Source organism: Osmerus mordax, chromosome 4 (genome assembly GCF_038355195.1).
Source record: "Osmerus mordax isolate fOsmMor3 chromosome 4, fOsmMor3.pri, whole genome shotgun sequence".
NCBI classification, from domain to species: Eukaryota; Metazoa; Chordata; class Actinopteri; order Osmeriformes; family Osmeridae; genus Osmerus; species Osmerus mordax.
The window spans coordinates 5840555-5861318 of NC_090053.1; the positions used below are offsets into that span (position 1 = coordinate 5840555).

A 20764-nucleotide genomic window follows, 5' to 3' on the forward strand; every position below is an offset into this window, starting at 1 on the left:
CAGAACTAGAATAACTGCAGTGATGGTGGAAATGAAAGACAATTCCAGCTTCCCTCAGAGGCCTCAGATGTGTTGATTTTCCATTGTAAATAGCTGAGTGAAGAGTGGTTGTCACAGTGCTGATGTGTGATGTTTTCCTTCCAGATTCACATTCTACAAGTCCCATAAGGCTTGAAGAGTATATGCCCTAGCTCTACTGCCTGCTTTATGAAAACAGACACAAGCACACAACAGACACATACAAATGTTCATGCACAAGCACGCACACACACATACATTCCTTGCCATCCCACCTTTACCTTAGCAGCAATGCCAGAACCCTTACACGCTATGGTTCCCCCCTGGCTTCCTCTGTGGCTGGCCTTCTCCATATCCAGCTGTTATTTTAGTATCACTGCAGACTTGCTCTCACACCCCTGCAGACATAATAGAAACATAGCTTACAGCTACCAAGGGGGAGAGGAAAAAGCTGCAGAGAGCCCTTTGAGAAGAGCAGGATGTCAATCCACAACTGCATTGAGCATGCATTCACTGACCCCCCATTCCCATCCGTCCAACCCTTCTCCTCTTCCACACAGACCCCTTAACCCATCTGACCTCAATCTAAAATCCGGCACCCCTTTCCACCTTTTCCTCTCTTCCCCTTTTCCCTACATAATATCTACAATATTGTTATATACATGTATAGCTATACTATATACAGTATACAAAAGAGTCAGAATTCTGGTTTATCTTCCTGGTCAGTCTTGTTGGCCATTAGTGATGCGTTTGAAGAACCCATTCAATGGTCTTCCCAAAGCACAGATGAAAGGCCTTGGCCTAGGGGTTCAAATTCCAGGTCCATGTAAATTGCAGGCGTGTAATTTCAAAGGTCACCATTTAGACCCAGAGGGAGTCAGTTTTTGTTGGGTGAAGAGCTGTGTGTGGAACATGAAAGGAGAGTTGATGAGTGTGTGGTTTTAGCAAGTGATAGGAGTTTAGTAGTCGACCTGTTAATAAGCAGAGGAAATGGTGGTTTGCAATCTTCAGGGTTTAGTCCCACAGGTGTGTGTATGTGCGAGATAATGATAAGGCATGTGAGAGAAATAGTTTGCTGACAAATTATTTTTGTGATCATTACATAGATCTCTATTTTTATGACAACATTCATACAATATTAGTCTTTCATTGATATCAGTAAATGTTGAGGCCGAAGAGATATACAATTTAGCACCGAAGTTAGAATTCAGCTAAACCTGCGTTGACAGATCGAATGAGTTTTTACAAATAGTTTATTAAAATATTTATATTTTTCCCTTTTCCTAATTACAGTATTCCATAGAGATACAGATGTATTCGCTTTAGTAGCACATACCTGATCTAAAATAGTTTGTTTTCAGTGCAGGGAATCCTTCCTGAGGAGGCCACCTTGGGTCCCCAGGTCTTCCTGTCATTCTCTGGTCTTGCACCCTTCATCTGAATCTGTCTGTCAATATTTGCTACGGGTGAGATTCCAGGGGAGTACACAGAACTATCATTCACATCCACACTCCAGCTGTAAGTGTCCTCATTAGTGTTGAAACAGATGGTTAGGGACATTACTCTGTAATTTAGCTGTAAATGACTGAGCATGTCCAAATTATAAGGGAAATCATTAGTATAAGAAAATGACACAGTTAACTTGTTGTAAATCATTAAAAGGTATTGTTTACAATTTTGAAAATGTTATTCGGTGGTGTTTGATTTAGTAAGTATAAAATAGTTTGTTGAGAGGTCGCTGTGCAACTAATATGCCACTGATACAATGGCCAACGACCTACCCTTAATGTGCTGGTAGTTTAGCGCACACCATAGGGTTAGGACACTGTGTGCTTCTTACATACTACAGTAGAAGGTGCTGATGGTGAATAAGAATGTTTAAGATATTGTTGCATTGTTGCAGCAGTGGGGATTAGCCTGCAGGGGGAAGGGGGGATAAATGCTAAAATTGTCCCCAAGATTCTCTGCCCTTTTGAAATGAAAATCCCTGCAATTAATTCCGTCTTCTAAAGGATTCATATCTTAAGCCAACCATTTTGTATTTCATACTTCTCAAATGCGAAGTGAAAATAAAGCTGTAGGTGATATTGAAATGCTCAGGGTTCAAATATAGAAGCTGAGAGGTTCTGCATTTCAATTATTTATTTATGTTGCCAGATAGATATAAAGACCAAACATGAGGGTAGGTTAAAAAATAAACACAAAAAATACAATTTGGTCAAAATACTTGATGGTCTGTGTGAAAAGAACTGGGATTTAAGGTAGCATAAAAAAGATTTTATCATGAATAATATAAAACTACATACTGTAAGTATAGGAAATGTTTGAGTCTGGTGAACAATCTAGATAAAAAAAACAACATCAACCACTAAAATAAAACCCAAAGAAATCTGCAAAAACAATACATGCAGACTTTAGATAACTCTGAAACAATAACAAATATTTTACAGTGTTTGACATTATCCATCCATGACCTTGCAATGACGTTACAGTTCACATGCATTTAGAGGAATACTGCCCGTGTTTACATTGTTCTTTTTTTCCTTTCTTTTTTATTTACAGCCATTTGTGTGTTCTTCAACTTAAATCAAAACTCTTATTGCACAAGCCCATGGGGGGGGGGGGGGGGGGGGGTTTATGACCTAAGAAGAATATGCTGATTGCTGTGGTCATGTCACATGTGCAGTGCAACCGTAGAATCATTTTAAATTTGATGTGGCTTCTTCCCCTTATCAGTTGGGCTGCAGCTTTCAATAGTTCGCATAATTTGACTGTCATTTCAAAGATGGATGGAATAGGTTTATGTCTGCTGGAGACATTTCAATGAAATTCAAAAATAAAAACGATATTACATATTATATACAGAAAATAAGTAACTAGTTCTTTACTTCTGTTTATAAATCAGCACTAACACTTCATAACATGCTGAAATCTTTGTTTGCCATAAATTGAACTGAATGTGTGAAGGTGGTTCTTCATATGCAAATTATTTTTTGGTTTCACAATCTCTACAAAATTATTTCAGCTATTATTCTGGAAGTGCCAATTAAAATAGTTAAATAAACTACCTTGAAAACCAAAAACTGCAATTTTGCGAGGCAAGCGATTTTGAGTCTAGCTAGTTAGTCTAGTAAATCAACAATTATGTGAATTTCAGTAGCATATACAATGTAAGTAGCTCTGCCTCAACCTCTGCCTCAACCTCTGCCTAAAACTTTTCATTTGTGGCTTATCACATTAGTTAATTAATAATAAATACAATACATGGATAAAGCATTCTGAGGTGTTTGTCCAAAAGAAAACCATTGCACTTTAGACAACGTCTCCCTTTTAGAGTTGCACTACACTTTAGAAAACCAAATTAATCAAATTGGGTAAAACTAATGAGGTGGTTCTGGACAGCACTCAAGTTCACAATAGTTTACAAATAAAGTTTCAGAGTCCAACTAATATCTGAAGACATGCTTTATATCTCCTCTACTCACTGCACAGGATATAGAATATTCACTATCCAAAAATCAAAACATGAAGATTCAATAATGGTAGTTAACCAACATCCTAAACATGACAAATATTTTAAATACATTTAGTATACATCTTTTTTTGGAGAAAAATCAAGTGTATGATGGATTTTGCCATATTGAGCATCCCAATCAGAGAAAACCCTTAAAACTATGGTTTCAGAATACTGAATTGAAAAATGAAAATACACACACAAGTATTTTGATAATATTACACATTTGTGTGTAAAAAAAATAATAAAAGTACTGGCTGTGTAGCTGTACTACACATCCCAAGCAATGGGTGTCATGTTCAGTCAGGCTTCTATAAGTTTGGCCCTGTTTCAATACTCTGAAAATCTATCCTTCCTCTTCATTATCAATCACTAATCTGATATGACAAGTGTAAAGGGATAATTCGTTCCATCCCATCAAGTTGGATCTCCCCTCAAATCTACCCTAATAAAAAATGGGGAAGGATGGACCTAGAGTATTAAGACAAGGTCGTAGACTAGAAAGGACAGATTCAGTGTTGATGCAGCTCCGACTTACACAGAAGAATTCGGTTGCCCTAAAATGCAGACTTACGGTCATCCATCTCTTCCAGTGTTTCTGTAAGGAAGTAGTGGAAGGGTGAAATAGGTCTGACCCTGCATCAGTGGTTAGGGGTAACGTCTTTCTCCTCGAGTCAGTCCTGGGTTCGGTGGTGCGGCATGGTGGTGTTCCGCTGCCCTCTAGGGATGTGAGCAAGGCAGTGCAGGCATGGCTCGGGGATAGGGGAGAAAGGGGGCAGAGGGGTACGAGGAGGGGAGGGAATGGTCACTGGTGGGAGGGGCTACTCATCACAGCCCAGCAACTCCATTCGCAGGGTGATGCGCTCGTGCCATGCCCACGGGAGCACGCGGACGAATCGGGCGTAGAACGGTGGCTCAAATACATTTTTTTTGTGGACATTGTTGTCGCTGTTGCCTGGGAAGATCTGGAAATAATAACACAAGAAGCTATTAAAGTGAGGTACATACAGAGCACTCATCACACAACTTGCAACAAATCCAACATTTTTTGTTGCTCAAACTTTCTCATTCTAAAAGGTATGGGAACTATTCACATTTGGTCCCTAATTTTACTCACAGCTGCACATCTGGAAGGTAACCTGATTTGGGTCTGGTCTAGAAAGATCTCAACATATGGTCCAAATCAAGTCAACTATCATCAAAGGATTTAAATAGACGGCACTTATTAAGTGGACAACGATGACAAGTTGCTCGTTTTGATAAATTTGATTGGTCATAAGAGCCACTTGCGTCACTACAAACTACAAACATGATACTACAAACATTTTGCATTTCAATGAGTGTCTCATATAAGAACCAAGCAGTGGACTCATCTCAACCACAAACAGAGTAGGCCTTGGACGATCACCAAGCAAAATTGTTCCGGCAAAAACAGTTTGGCTTCAAGTTCAGATGATAATACATTAGGGTAAATCAAGCCGTAACACTAAACTATCTGGTTGAAAAAGGGTGCAGTCATTATATGCCAATAGTGCTATATTCAGTCCCTCAAACTGACCTTGTCTGCTTTGGTGTCGTCATCCTTCAAAATGCTCCAGTTTCGGCCATCGTCACTATAAGCAATCTTGAAAGCAGAGAGGAACTGGACCGAGCCAAAGTCCTTGGCCCCCTGGGTGATGATGCCGGTGATCCTTTTGGGGGACTCCAGGTCCACCTGGTGATAGGTGCAGGATGCGAACAACGATTAAAATCCACACACTGACCTCTGAGGGTCTCCACTGCCCCAGTAAAAAAACTGTGACAACCAAGTCAGAACCCCTAGCGACAAGGCCTCCATCAACCTTAGGGTTCTCTACCCTTACCTGAAGCCACTCAGAGCGGTTGGTGGTGGCAGCGGTCCAGGCATTGGTCTTGCCCTGCTTGTCCAGGCGGGCATAGTGTGGGTGCCAGGTGAAGGCCTCGATGCCCCAGGTCCTGAAGGTGCTGGAGGCTGTCAGCTGGCGATCTGACACCAGTCGGGACTTCATGCCCAGCGGCTCGGAGCAACCTGCCATGTTTGAATACACTGCGGAGTGAGACCAGTTGGAGACAGAGAGGTGGAAAGACAGAAAGAGAGAAGCAAGAGAGAGAAGTATGATAGACAGGACAGACATGGAAGCAGCCCGAAATCAGCCAGACATGAAGCACGGAAAAATCCAGAGATGATCAGAATGCAGACAGGATGGACAGAGCAGTAGTATGGTGGTAGTCAGAGGATAGCACTTGGGTTAATACAAACATACCAGCCATGCAAGTATCAAAACGTTTTTCAGCCCATGGAAAGTTAAAAAGGCCCAATGCAAGTTAGTGGAGCCAAGCACAGGCAAGTGCTGTGTACCACACGTCAACACGGAGATAGCAACTGACCCCAATCCAACAATCTTGTAATATCAGAAATTATCTCATCCAATCTCAATTTGTTTTAACTGGAGTTTTGCTCTTGAGCAGTGAGAGATGAGTCCAACATGTTCCAGATTGTCTGCTACAATGAACTAGGCCTAGATGTCTAAGTAGGGCGCTTTGAGAGTCAAGCTTGTTAACAAAGTAGGTGTCTGATTGGTAACATCAAGCCTCTCATACAAACATGCACATGATTATGTCGGATGTTTTCTGTGTATGTGTGGAATGTGTGCACAGAATGTAAGCGCACCCTGCCAAAAGCCAGACCATAGATACACAACATCTGATAAATTGCTATAACTTTCTTCAATACATTTGTGGATGCAAATATAAAAGCTGTCTCACAGTGTGCCAAAGCTATGTGTCTTTGTATCTTGAGTCTCTCCAAGCACAAACTAACCCAGCACAGTTACAGAGAAAATATTCTTTCCTGACTACTGTTTTAACACACACACTGCTATGGGGAACCACGCCAATTTGTGCTCAACAGCAACTGGCACCATGAAAAGAAAGAACGCTTTGAATGGAAATTAGTTGAAGCAGGGAAGACATCAAAGCACTCCAGCTTATCTTATTCTTCTGCACAAGGACACAGTTCTTTATGAAGATGAAATGACGCACGCGTTCTATATTTGAGTCCAACTAATCTGATTCATTTACTTAACAAGACTTCTTGCCAATGTTTCTCCCACAAAACACATCCATATGGCCAGGAAATAATTTCTGATGCCTTTTGGGGGTGTAAACTGACTTGAACTGACTGGGATAGCTGGAAAAAAACTGTTTAGAAACAGGGAACTGAGATTTTTGTATACTTTATAAAAAGTATGTTAATGGCTCCAATAAACGTTGACAGTGTGTGTGTGTTTACCGTTGAGTTCACAGCCCACAAGCTCCATGCGTAGGGTGCAGGCTTTACGGCACACCAAAGGTACGATACGGATGAACTGGGCCACGATGGGGGGGTCAAACAGGTTTGTCTTGGTGTTATCGTTGTCCATATTTCCCACAAACACCTGGAGTGATGGAAGAAAGCCAGATATATATTTATACTAATGTGTATGTACATCTACATATGTCTCTAAGGATCTAAATACTCATTTTTAGTTTCTTAAAAGTAGCCATCATTCACTTTATCACAAACAACTGGAGCAATAAAGAAAAATACTGTTGTGTAGTAAAACCCAGATCCTTTCTACATTTCTAAAAAAGTAGGCATTATACATGCATCTTACAATTGTACTGCCTTGTTGAATGCACATGACAATTTTGTTTTTTAAACTTTAGGGTGAACTCTTCGATTTATAGGTATGAAATCCAGTCTAGTTGTTGTCAGCATGTGCCCTTACGCTGTCTTTCCTCTGTCCGTTTAGGCGATACATGGTGTAGGTCCTCCCGTCCAGACTGGAGGCCACCTTGAAGGCCTTAATGAACTCAGCCGTGCCCATGCGGCTGGCGCCCTGTGTTACGATGCCCGTGAAACGCATCTTCCTCTGCATGTTGATCTGAATGCGAGATAAGTCAGAATCAGAATTCAGTTTATTCGCCATGTTATACAAACACAGAATTTACTGTGGCAGGGAGGTGCAAAACACTAAACATATATGAATCTTAAATTAAGTAAAAATACTAAAGTTTAACTATTTCTAAGAACTAAACAATCTAAGAATAAAACAATTTAAATATAAATTAAATATATATAAAAATAAGAATAAAGAATGGGCTATCAAAACAGAGAAGGTATATCTTTTTCTTTTGCCTGTTCTGTGGAGCAATCTAGATATTCTTGATTTGTAGTCTGGAGCAAATGAAGATGCAACTTCTGGTCAGCAAACTGCAGCGGAGACATAGCCACAGTCGCCACTCCCTAACCCGAACATCTCACCTCTATCCAGGGGTTCCTGTCGTGCGAGGCAGAGGTCCAGGCGTTGACCAGGCCCTTGTTGTTGAGGCGTGCTAACTCAGGGCCCCAGCGCTGTAGCCCCAGTATGCCGTAGTGAACAGAGGATGCAGAGATCTGAGACTCTGCTATGCCGCCACCCTCCATACCCAGCAGAGAGATGCAACCTGGGGGGAATAGGAGGGTTAAAACCTACAGAGACCCGGTGATAAGCAATTTGTTCAATATTTACTTTATAGTGCCTGGTGCACATTGTTAACAGTGCTTAAATATCAGTATTAAATAAAAAGGGTTTTTTAACCCTTTTATTTGGCCCTAACCCTTTTTTACTCAACCCTACATACACAAATGGTTAACAATGTGGCTTTCAAAAAATTCCAAATATTCCCAAAATGTTTCAAAAGAAGGCTCATGAGCTACATAACTATCTATAAAAAATGAACATATACGTAGATAAAATTAATAATTCAACCAATACAAAAAGGCTTCCAAGTCCTCTAAAAGCATGTATTAATCACCTTAATTACAAAACCCCTATCTGACATTCTTATTGGCATTTGGCCAAATGCATTTCATTCTATCCCAATGTTATTTTCAGGTTGAGAGTCCAGCTTGGACTTATCCAAGGTTAACGGTGAATGAGTGGTACTCTGTAGTGTCTGACTGGAGGTTAACGGTGAATGAGTGGTACTCTGTAGTGTCTGACTGGAGGACGGCACTCACGCAGCTGGCAGTGCTTCCCCACATAGGGGGAGGGGCATCGACAGTTGAAGTCTCCATCCAGGTCCCTGCAGGAGCCCCCGTTCTTACAGGGCTTTCCAGCACAGTCGTTCACATCTGCAAGGAGACGCAAGCATAATGGTGTCCATCACTCCCTGGCACATCTAATATATATAGGACATAAAGAGTCATGTTGAAAAGAAAACCATATTCGTAGACAAAGATGATAGGTTGCAAGGTTCACTATGATTTAGATGTATTTTTCGGAAGTAAATACTAAAAACATTCCATGTAACCCTTGGTTCACCCCTAGATGGCGCACCACGCCTTCATACATTTTACACCAATCCATGAGCCGAGGCTCAGTAACTGGCAAAGGATATAGTGAGATTTGTGTGCATCAAGAAATACTCACTTTTAATCTCTCGCCCACATGTACTTAAGGCATGACTAAAGTTCCTTTGAACATTTCCTTCATTGTTTAGGTGTTTAGCATATTTGCGAAGCTGGAAACCTAAATCTCACTAGTCTCCCTGTGATGAAGAGGATGGTAATGTCAGGAAGCCTCCCACTGAAAATAAACCTTTCACTGTGGAGCCCTTAGGGTATTGAGCTCTTGAGGCCTAATTTGCCATGTGTATATAGGCATAGGCACATGCACACAAACACACACACAGGAAAGCGCAGGGTCATGACATGTTCACACATGCCCACATGCGTGCACAAGCTACAAAATTCAGTATGTACTTGGAAAGGTCAAGTCCTCCCAAGTCAGCAGACATGACTGATTTCAAATGAACTACACCATTTCCATAGGATTTAACATGCCAGATTTGGAAACATCTGAGAACATTAAACTTCATGACTTTGTATGGAGTGCATATGGTTCATCAGTCTTTAAGATAAGATAACAAAAACACAAACATGCACACACCACCTTGTCCCAAAGTGTAAAAATACAGAGCTAAACCACAGACCCCGTTGTTTTAACTCTGCGTCAGTAGCTGGCCCTCTCGATGCATTAAAGCTTAATTTATACTTAGGTCGCGGACACTTTTGAAATGGTCGCCGACGAAAAAAAAAAAGTGTCGCTCAGGCTGCTGCATTTATACTTTGGCAAACAGTCACCTGTGCTCAAGGTTCACGTGACGTAAACAGAATCATTTTACCGTTACATTCATAGTTATGGTTACATTGGTAACGCTTTGTAGCCTAGGAGATCAATCGGAGAAACTGACAATTTTAATTTTTCACTATGTGACGACATCCGCGCCAGTAGAAATCTCTCCTGGTAGGCGACACTTCTAAGCGACGGTTAAGTGTCGACCGAGACGTCATTTCTGTCGGCGACCTTTTCAAAAGTGTCTGCGACCTAAGTATAAATTGGATTTAAGAGGATTTGGGCACACTGTAGACCAGTCTGACAACACGGCGGAACACAGGCGTCATCCCTGCCAGACACCTAATCCACTTAAGGAGGTGTGAGAAGAAGCAGAGGCCTAAGGACAAGGCAACATCCCCTGTTTAAGTGTTCCACTGTACGTCCCGTCCCCCCGTCCCCCCCCCCCGCCTCCAAATCCAAGCCGTCTGCGGCTCCAGAAGGGTGTTACGTGCCACGTGTTTGCATCTGTGTTAGCGTGTGAGGTCAGGAGGCCAGGGAGCATGTGGAGAAGGTCAGATCAGATTGGAGTCAAAGAGTGGGTTGCTTTGATGTCCATGAGGGGGTGTTTGAATGTGTGTGATTCTGTTCTTTTTCGACATCTTGATCAGCTTGGTACATCTTACACCAATGTAGGAATGTACTCTTAGCCTAGCCATATCATAACCATCGAGTCTCGATTCTTGAGAACATGGGCCTAGGGAAAGGAACAATACACAAAAGGACAATTAGAAAGCTGCAAATAATGCTATCAACTCTGTCATGAAGCTTTGGCTCTGCATGAAGAAAACCAATACAAATCTCATGTCGCTTGTTTGAAACCCAAATCAATAGAGAACAAGGTCAGCAGGCATGTGACTGGTGAGTGAGTTGAACTTTAAGTATGAAGAGAGTTGCTTTGGGTTGTATGGACATCAGACTTTTGTATGTTGGCCGTGTGGTGTAGTGTGAGGGGGTAAACTGAACTGGCATTGCCATGGGTCTCAAGAGGTACAATCCAATGAGTGACAGGAGATACTGACCCGAGAGAATTGAGCCTCTTCTTCCTGCATGTAAACGGACCACTGATCTGATTCATGTATGGGTTTTTGTCTGGACTACCTCTTAGTGCTATTTTGGCCTTGGGAGAAATCCAATGAAGAGACATATTGCACCTTTAAAGAACATACTGTCAGTTCAACTGCTGAAGCCATAAATGGAAATACGCTGCCAGAACTGGCCACATAGGGAGAAGGAAAAAAAAGTTTAAAAGGGTTGCGATTTGAAATGTATCAAAAGTTGTAATTTTCTTAAAAGGAAATGTGTGTTGTGACTAGCTGAAGCTCATAGGGGACCTCTGGTGCTCCTAGAATAGACTAGTTCCTAGACCATGGAGTTCTAAATAGAAAGAATGATGAAACCATGTTTTTCTGCCCTACTACAGATGACAGATCTCGAACTAGCGACTACAGTTGATCTGTGACTGGTAAGGTTAGGGTTATTTGACTATTGATTAATGTATATGAGCATATACTTGGCTGAAGTGTAGACACGTTGTTCATTAAAAACATTCAAGCATAGACAATAAAGTGCGACGATTATTGATAAAATGCTTTGAAATCGTTCAATGCCTGAACTGAATATGACACACATGATGTGATTCCATGACGGTTTACGTAGCCTTTTCTACATTTCAATTTGTGTGTAACCAGTTTTGAATCCCCACACACCCACTCATATAAACAGACACAAAACATACACCACTCCCTAGGGGGCAAGGAGCCCAGACAACTTACTTCACCACATCCTGGGTGTGGTCAAAAGAACCTCCAGAAACAACACACAGCCTCAAATATCCCTACAAAACAAATACAGGTCACCACCAATAACGCCAATCCAACCCCACCCCACCCATCAATCTCAAACAACTGAGCAGAATTCTCTGACACTTAACTGAGTCAACAGCATTGGACACGGCCCTTACTGCCTCCCTATTGAAGCTTTCCGGCAGATTTCACACAGTGGGCTAGAAGTGCTGGTGTCAGACCTGAACGGAGACTGTGACATTGCTGAGGCAAGCTTAATTAATTTTTCCGCCTCTGCTTCCTTTTAACCTGGCAACAGTGACGAGGTCTCAAACACTCAAATTCTGCGCTTCACACACACTCACATGCTACAGAAGGAAAATGCCACAACACAGCGACCAAGCTTTTAAAATAAGTAGGAATGAAAGGCCTTTATGCATGAGCAGAACTTAGGGAACCCATATACTTATCCAGTCAAATATATTATCTTTCCTACGCTCCTCGAGACGTTATCTAATTAGAGTAAAAGCTTCTCCGATCTGGGTTCTAGTGGAGGCCGCCAAACAGAACACAGATAACAGTTTTGTGGCTGTCACAGACAGTCGTAACCTTATATCAAATAAGCATTTTGACTGTGTAAATGTGGTGTAAAGGCTTTTCAAGCCAAAACAACCAATAAATCTATCAAAAGTCAAATAAGTTTATGACGTGTGTGAATGTCCATGGGCAGATGTAATTTGAAACAAAAGAAAGTTAATTGGAGATAGAATAACACTGTTCCGAATGGACCTAGTGTTGCTCAACATAAAAAAGGAAATCCTCCTTCTCAACAGTCTCAGAAACAGAGCTATCATTTACCTTATCTAACTGTTTCAGGTTGCACATGCAGCTGAGGATGACTTTGCAGTTAAAAAGGGGACGGAGAGTGCTGACCACTGCAGGCCTTTGATTGTGTGTGTACATGCGCTTGTGTCCTTCTGCACCTTCTAAGCTCTGTCAGCTAAGAGAAACCCTGAATACACATTAGTCCAAATAAGTTCCAGAAAATACACAAGCATACACACACACACTTCTGTGCCCCCTTTTCAGAGAATTACACCGAAAACCTGACTGTACACAACAGTGTTAACTTTGGAGATCTAAGAGTTGCATCAAGACCTATCCAATAAATCTGTGTAGTTTCTGCAAGCCTCATTCCGTACCACAGCACACAGTCACCATCTGTTTCTGTGTACACAGCTTTGGGCTGTTCACATGCTTCAGAGTTACTGCTCTGTCGGTTGAAAGCAGAAGACTGCCATATCCGGATAGGCAGTCCCATGAGGACAACAGCTGCTTGGGTGAAGCTACTGCTAACTGCTAGGTTTCTGCTTGGGGGAAGCTAATGCTAATGCAGTAGTCTCTTGCTGCTATCTCATAGGCCTAGTCATGTTAGCTAAGGCTTTGTAGTGCTTGTAGGAGTAGGTTCAAGTTAAGGGACGTCAAAATCCTTTTTGGCAAGTTAGCACAGCATTACATTAAGGATCCCTTTGCCCAAAGAGCACACAGTATAACTAACAGCAGTGGTAGAGTGGCAAATATATTCCTACTGAATATGTGTGTGGGTATGTGCTGCCAGCAACATTCCATCTACTATCTAAACTGGGCAACTGGTCAGAGCGGAGGGGAAGGTCTTACTGTTCTGGCAGTGGACTCCGTCAAAGCCCTGCTGGCACTTGCAGACGTACTCGCTGAAGACGTCCCCGCGGCGCGAGTGGCCAGTCACCTCGCAGATGGCATCGTTCTTGCAGGGGTTGGGGTTGCAGGGCCCTACGGTAGCAAAGCACGTTGAGACAATATCCCCTGACAAATGTGAATTTTTGCGAGCTTTAGAAGTTCTCATTACACAAACACGTCTTTCATGCTTTTTACATAACTGACAGTGTAGAAAATAGCAACAAAACTGTTACAGCTCACAGATGCTTTTAACAGCTTAAAAGGCAACCTTTTCATTCAATTATTAATTTGTGACCAGCTGAGAGTGGAGATACAGAGATATGTGACTTGGTCCTTGTAAGTAGATTCACTGGTTCTTACCTGTCTCTGTGTCGTTGCAGGTGTCTCCAGTGTAGCCATCAAGACAAATACAGATGAATGGGGCTCCTGTCCCAGTCACACAGGTACCCCCATTACTGCACACGTTCACCTCACAGTAGTCAGCTAAGGGAGGGAGAGGGAACATAATGAGAATTGTGTTGGGTGGGTTAATGGGATCCACCAGTGCATCTAGGGTGAAGGTGGTGAAATTAAAACTTTATAACATAAATTATGACTTGAAGGAACTCAAAACACACGAAATCCAACCAATTCTGGAATGTCTCAACAATATTAGCATTCCATAAGCGACAAGAACAAGGTTTTGGTCAGCTCTGCATTTCATGTCTATGGTGACAACAAAGTAATGGGAGTAAACATGATAGCCTGCTCTTGGTTTCCATTATTCCTGGGGAGGCCTGATTGTGACACATCAGTGGTTGGCTGAGCCAGTCTAAACTGCTGACACTGCACTCACTACTGTACCGCACAGACCCACAGTTGCTAGAACCTTCTGGTAGCACAACCACAATTACTTTTGTAGTTGAATAGTGTGTGTTTACACATTCAAATTCAGAATTTCACATTTTAAGGCAAAATTTAATGGAAAATGGAAGCGATTTATGTCAATATTAGGAATGGGGAAAGTAACTGACTGATAAGAATCCAGATTCTGTCTTTGACAATTATTAATTGATGTGCCAAATCCAGAAATTACTCTTCACATGGCTTCCTGTCATGTGTGGAGGTCATGTGTCATCTGTGGAAAATGCAATACAAATACAATAAGAAAAATCTCGAAACAAACGAAGAATATAAAAGTTTTGAGAAATCTAACACTCAAAATGTGGGAGGGGAAACAAGACATTGTGAACTTGACTGAAGACACTGCAGAGACCAGCACATTTCCTCCAGTTGACATTTATAATTTGGATAATTGTCAAGGAAGCCGAGGTTTAGCCTAACCCACTTTCTAACAGGATGTTTAAATACATACATATCCGTTGAAACAGCACTGGTGCTCATTTTCTCTCAAATTAGCACCAGTGTCGTTTCAACGGAAATAGTCTTCCATCTTAAAGGCTTGTATAGTTCAAAAGGGTTTACATATTTGGAAGAGCCCAACTACTACCTCAACCATATAGTGTAGTCATAAGAGTAAATTAAGTGTTTGTTGAAAGCAACTGAAAAAGGGAAGCCATCACTTTTGGTCAGACAAGAGCCTGCCTCTCCCTCGAGGCCATGGTGAAAATGACACTTAAGTGAGAGACGAAACTTTCTTCACCCATTATTTTGACACATTGCCCATTTGACAATACTCACCCTGAATAAACTTTCCCAGGTAACAGTACAGCAAATAATACAAGATACCAGTTTTGGCATACTAGCCTTTGTAAGGTTTTCATTTCAAACTACAGTATTGAAGGTCCATGACTTGGTGAGGTGTGTGTGTGTGTGTGAGTGTGATATAAATAAAGGAGTAATGGATACAGAACCTATGGGACAAACATCCTGTTTAGCCATTTAACAATCATTAAAGATGTGTGTCCCTGGAATATACAGTGTCATGACCTCCGGAAGCATTCTGACTTTCAGTCTCTCAGGGTTATGATACAGAGTGTTAGCATCATATTCTTATCCAAATGTTTTTGGTTGTTATCTTGGAGAAGGAATGCCAACACCCTCTTCCTACCACACAGTCAGCTACTTGGGAGGAAAAAACTCAAAAACCAAGTCTGCTGAACTTCCTAACAATAACCTTACTGATTCCAACCTGATAAAAAAAATGCAGTGTGAAACATGCAAAGGTTTTTTAGCAAGCTATATCTAGGCTATATCTTCTCTCTTTAAATGTGAAGATTTGGGTCACCAAGGATTGTTCCATACACAAGAAAAATATTTTTTCCAGTCTGGATTTAAAGTGCCATTTAGTCTTGGCACAGACTTAGGTTTCTGTGAGGAAATGAAATTACTGACACATTAGTCAAGGTGGTCAGCAAGGAGACTGGTCTAACCACCACAGTTCTCAAGAAGAATACCCTTCACAGCTGTTTAAAAGAGATTTGTTTGTCCTCATAAATTATAATCATGTCAGCATAAAGAGTAGACATGTTTTAGAGGAAGCTGGCTTTTGTTGAAGACTTGATGTAGAAACTTTCAATTTAATGTTACTAGCAGGTACAAAATCACATCAATTCTGCCATTCTATTGTGTTAGGGTGGAAAACAGAACTGTCCATTTTGATAGCAACACCGTTTTGGTATTTCAATTGTGAATGCCATTTTTATTTGGGAATTGCCTTCACATGAAAACATGCATTACAAAAAGCGCTAGAAACGGTTAGAGCCTCTAAGATTATCTTATTCCTCTGACTATGGAGAGAAGGGCCAAATTAATAAGGGCTTACTGATGTACTTGCATCTGAGTAATTGTGTAACTGTGCAATTTTAATCAGCCAAAACTGTTTGATCATCAACCAATAAAGTTCAAAACGCCCAATTAAGAGCAGGATAGGAAACACTGAGGAGAAACTACAATCCCTCTTATCACATCCATTGATTAAATTCACCTCAAGTATTTATTTCAACCGCTTTCAAAGAAGCCTCACTAAATGTGCCCACAATTTGACCTCAAAGCAAAAATGGCATCCAGCAATAAGTTGAGTATGGAAAAGGTAGTCTATGTGTTCTCCATGGGAATCCTATAAGAGGATACTGAGCTATAATGAGCCGGACAGAGCCGCAGGGCACTGTGTTTTTCTAGGCCTTGGTGAGTCATGACCCAGGCCTTCGTTCATGATGTTCCAGAACCATATTCAAATACCAGACAAGGAACACAGCAAAAAGCCCACATGATGACTAACCATCTGATCAGGAGCTTCATAAAAAAAAAGAGTGGGCTTAAGGGTTATCCATTTATGGTTTCTAGAAGCGAAAACAAACTTAAGATAGCATCAATTTCAAATGGCCCTGATCCATGTTTAAATGTTTCCAATTTTGGTAATGCTAAGAGGTAGGCTAAGTGTTTGACATGCTAAGAGTGCAATGTACATGACATATCATTCTTATTGTCTACTACCTAATCTCAAGAGCAGCCTATTGACTTTGCATTGAGGAACAGGTTTGGCTTACTCGTCAGCGGATATGAAACACACTGTTCTTTTAGAATTGGACAGGTGGGTTGTTTTCTGTTTGGAATTCCGGGGATAGGGTTAGAGGCATGCCATAGTAATCTGTTGACAGGATAAGCAGGGCTTGGGTCAATGTATTACAAAAAGGTACCGTTTGCTATGGTTCAAAGTTATCAAGTGGTTTTAAAATAAAATCAGGGGTATACAGAAAAATACACCCTGCGACAGTTAAGAGGTTTGGGATTTAAAGGAAACTATGGAAATAGTCTGGTTTGTTTGAAATGAGCTTAAAAAGCCAAAGGTGTGCTGAAGCTGATGGCACTATTCCTGGTGGTTATACAGGTTCTGCATGAGCTTGCATGTGCGTGTACTTGCTAGTGTGAGTGTATTGTACCAGTGTATATCAGTATATAAGTGTGTCTGTACAAATGTGTTTGTGTACAAATCTGCGCCAAACAGACCGGAAAGGTGTGTGTCTATAAACTATCCCCGGGGCCTGTTCATTCACCCCTTCTACCCTCTCATGCACACACCACTGACCATGCTGGCGTGCAGAAGCATTAAGCCCGGCTGGCGTGGGAACTCGGTGTTCTAGAACCCTCCTGAGGGGACAAATCTACATCATGGAGTCACAAGTCTTCTCATCCAAACTGCTTAAAGGCACTGAGACTGAAGGCCACAAAGAGGCTGGCCATGAGAGCTGTCGGGCAGTGTGGGCCTGGTTTGATGACCCATCATGGCTGGCAGGTTGGGGGCAGGCACTAACACTTGTCATTTTTGTGACCTTCAGTCCAATTATTCTATACGCTAGCCTAGTCAAGCCTTCAAATGTACAGTAAGCCTGGTAGGTTACATCTGCAGGTGAGATTTCAGTAATCTTCAGGCGCTTCCCCCAAACACCAAAGCCATCTGCTATCCAAAATAAACGAGGACTGCTAAAAATACATAGACAACAAGCTATTTTCTGGAGGTGACTCGCTAGTCTACAGCTTGCATGTAAACATGCATGAAGAACCTGTAATAACAGATTTTTATTTGCGCCATTAAATTACCTGTACCCAACTACTGAATTGCCAAGTATTTAGGCCAAATGATGAACCAAAGGAAGTGGTGAATGAGTGTGAATAAAGTTGAAATGGTTGTCAGCTAGACTAAGGTCATGAGATGGTGTGTAAAATATTTAACATGACAGATTGAAAAGTGGGACGCGAGACACTGATTGAGGCCCAAATTAGAAGGTTCCATATTGCAATGAAACATTGATTGGGCTCTATTCAAAATTCATCAAGAAAAACCAAAACCCTCTGGAGAAGGTTGACATTAACAGTGAAGTCATCAGGATAAATTGAGACAGACCCCTGAAGGGAGAACCCTGCTGGCAGATGGCAAGGGCCAAGCGGAAGCTTTTTCAATGGTCCATGGGACACACACACAAAACCGGGATACACAATCAGAACAAAAATACACCCGCTCACTATTGCACACACTAGCCTAATACAAAAAAAGAGACTTTAATAAAAAAAACAACGGCACTTATGCAGAATGCACAGAAGAATACACTCAATTAAAATAGTTTGCACTAGTCAGCCTCAGCGTGGCACAAAACATGGCTTTGCATTTCCCTCAACTCAATCCTGGCCCTTAAGGAGACCAACCAACAGCTGAGCCTTAACATACTGTTGAGCTCATTGTTCCCAGTTTAAGACACCCCCAGAAAAAAAAGGTGAATGTCTTGTGAACATTGTGTGGCACCGCTAGTGCTGGATTCAGCCCAAAAGTTGTCCCTTTTCAGTCCCTTGTCCATCTCTGTCCCAAAACCCACTGAAGGTACATCTAACAGAGTTTGTTTAATAGGGAAAATACAGAGTCTACAGCTGGAGTGGTCATAAGTTTCAGGATGTTCAGAGACTTCACTGGGATTCTGTTTCCAGGCATTTCCCAAGCCACATCCTAAGAGGTGACTCAGTGTTTTGGTCACAGTTGCCACACCAGTACAGAAACTAGGCTAGCCACTTGTCTTGAGAGAGTGAACCATATGAGTTTTTATGTAGTCAGCTACATAATATTTAAAAAAAATTGTCAACAGCATATTGGTCAGTAGGACACAAGACCGGTCACAAAACTGTGCAGATTGAAATTTCTACTATCCAGCTAAGAACTGGATGGAACAAAAGCAAAAACCAGGGAGCCTTGAATGCAAGTATTTGTTAAACAAAGCAGAGAGCGGAATTGCATGAGACTAGTGCATGGACAAACATAATGGGCTGCCTTAGGCTATGGAGAATGCCCTAAGGTGCCCATAGCTCTTTCACGGAAGTCTTTGAAACCATACGTTTCATAAACATCTAACTGACATTACTGCTCCCATTGATACGCTAAAAAAGTTTCATTTTCATAAATGTATTTACTGTCACAGAAAACCACCGACCAATGGTCTCTCCACAGTGTACAGTTTTCTCGTCTTCTTCATTCAGGGAGCTAGGGTTCCGCTATTCGTTAATGAACTGGCTGGTAGTACAAATGGTTGACTACACTCAGATAGGTTTGGAATTTCGGAACACAATCCTGACACATCCTAAATGTGTCTACAATTATGCTCAGGAATAAGAGTTCAACTTTTTCAGGAGAAAAACGCGCATAGAAAACAACCATACCCGACACCAACCTTAACAACAGAGCGCGGTCAGCACATTGTGTGGGAACTGTAAACAAAAAACTACTTACCGTAAACAGCTGAGATTGCAAATAACAAAATACAAGATGCAAGTGGCAGTGAAAACGTAAAAGAAACTTGTTTCTTCATTTTATCGCCTTATATGTTTAAAAAAAAAACTTCTGCGTTTTTGAGTTCTCCGGACAAAACCGTTGCTGTAAGTGTTGTTGCTGTGGTTGTTGTAGAGATTGAAAGATGGGAGGCGACTGAGCGGTAGCACGTGTAGCCTATCTCCGCTCTCATCCAATTACAGTTCGCTTTATAATTGCAAACCCTAACAGGGATAGTGCTTTAGGAAAACAAGGCTTAATGTAAATATAGCACTGTAGATGGGCGTGGGCTTCAACTGTCATTAACACTAATGAAATAAGTAATGCAATTATTTTGTTCCCCGGAACAGTTTGGAATGGATCTTGTCCAAAATCAATCGTCATAAATATCCAGTATGAATGTTTTTAATACAGAAACTGTGGCCTGACATTTAATTAAACCTGCTTAGGCTCATTTTACTATGTCAGATTGTCACTGATTATGGACAAATGTACAAACCTACAAAAATATTACAAATATAAATACCTTGCCTACGAATGTGGGCACATTGTAGATGGCTATGTAGTGGGTGTTGCTTAAGATGAGATCCATTTATATGTCAGAGTTGGTCAAGATGTGTGGGAGTATGGAACTGGCATCTCTTAAGCTTTGTCTTGAGATCAACTCAAAGATGGTCCAGCTCTTCCTGGGTAGATCTACTGTATCAATAACCTTTGAGCCCATCCACTCATTCATAAGAGAAAGTGGATTTAAAAAAAATAGATTATCGTCAACAGCAAATCTACAATATCTAAATTTTTCTATGCCATGTTTACACTGTAGCCTAGTACAGTGGTATAAAATCCAAGGTACAGTCTAAAAATATCAAATTAAACTGACAGCACATAATTCACATGTTTGTAACCTAGTAACAAGCTTATGTGATCTAAATGGTGGTTAGATGTTCTTTAACACAATAAACTGAAACATTTTCACACCATCCATAATGCATATTTTGCATTTTTCCCTGAAGAGCAATTATAAGACCAGATTAGATTCTCAGTATGGAGCCCATGTGACCCTGGTAAATCTGCAGTCATAAGAGCTAACAATTTTCACAAGCTAATGAAGTGTGAACCAGTATTTATGTCATAGTTCATGGCAGATAAAACAATCTGACAACTTCAAACAAAGCTGTCAAATGCAGTGTGAGTATTCACATAGACTTTCTTCTGATGTTAACTAAAGAGCTTTTCCTCATGATTAATCTTCCAAATATCATCA

General features: G+C 41.2%; 1 protein-coding gene across 1 annotated transcript; it reads right to left on the bottom strand.

The window, feature by feature from the left end:
- Positions 1-2461: 2461 nt before the first annotated feature.
- LOC136942357 (lactadherin-like) lies at positions 2462-19615 on the bottom strand. Its single transcript, XM_067235228.1, has 10 exons — positions 19462-19615; positions 13611-13733; positions 13212-13343; positions 8595-8708; positions 7857-8038; positions 7321-7476; positions 6843-6987; positions 5395-5579; positions 5091-5246; positions 2462-4497 (listed from the first exon to the last, which is right to left on the bottom strand). Exons 1-10 carry the CDS (start codon positions 19538-19540, stop codon positions 4354-4356), a joined length of 1416 nt encoding a protein of 471 aa, XP_067091329.1. The 5' UTR covers positions 19541-19615; the 3' UTR covers positions 2462-4353.
- Between the last annotated feature and the right edge of the window lie 1149 nt (positions 19616-20764).

Bases quoted from the DNA above. Each gene is read 5' to 3' on its own strand.
- LOC136942357 (XM_067235228.1), bottom strand. From the start codon at position 19,540: ATGAAGAAACAAGTTTCTTTTACGTTTTCACTGCCACTTGCATCTTGT. The intron at 5,580-6,842 runs GTAAACACACAC...CAAACATGGCAG, and splicing joins TGTGGGCTGTGAACTCAACG to GTTGCTCCGAGCCGCTGGGC. The intron at 4,498-5,090 runs GTCAGTTTGAGG...TATTATTTCCAG, and splicing joins ACGACACCAAAGCAGACAAG to ATCTTCCCAGGCAACAGCGA.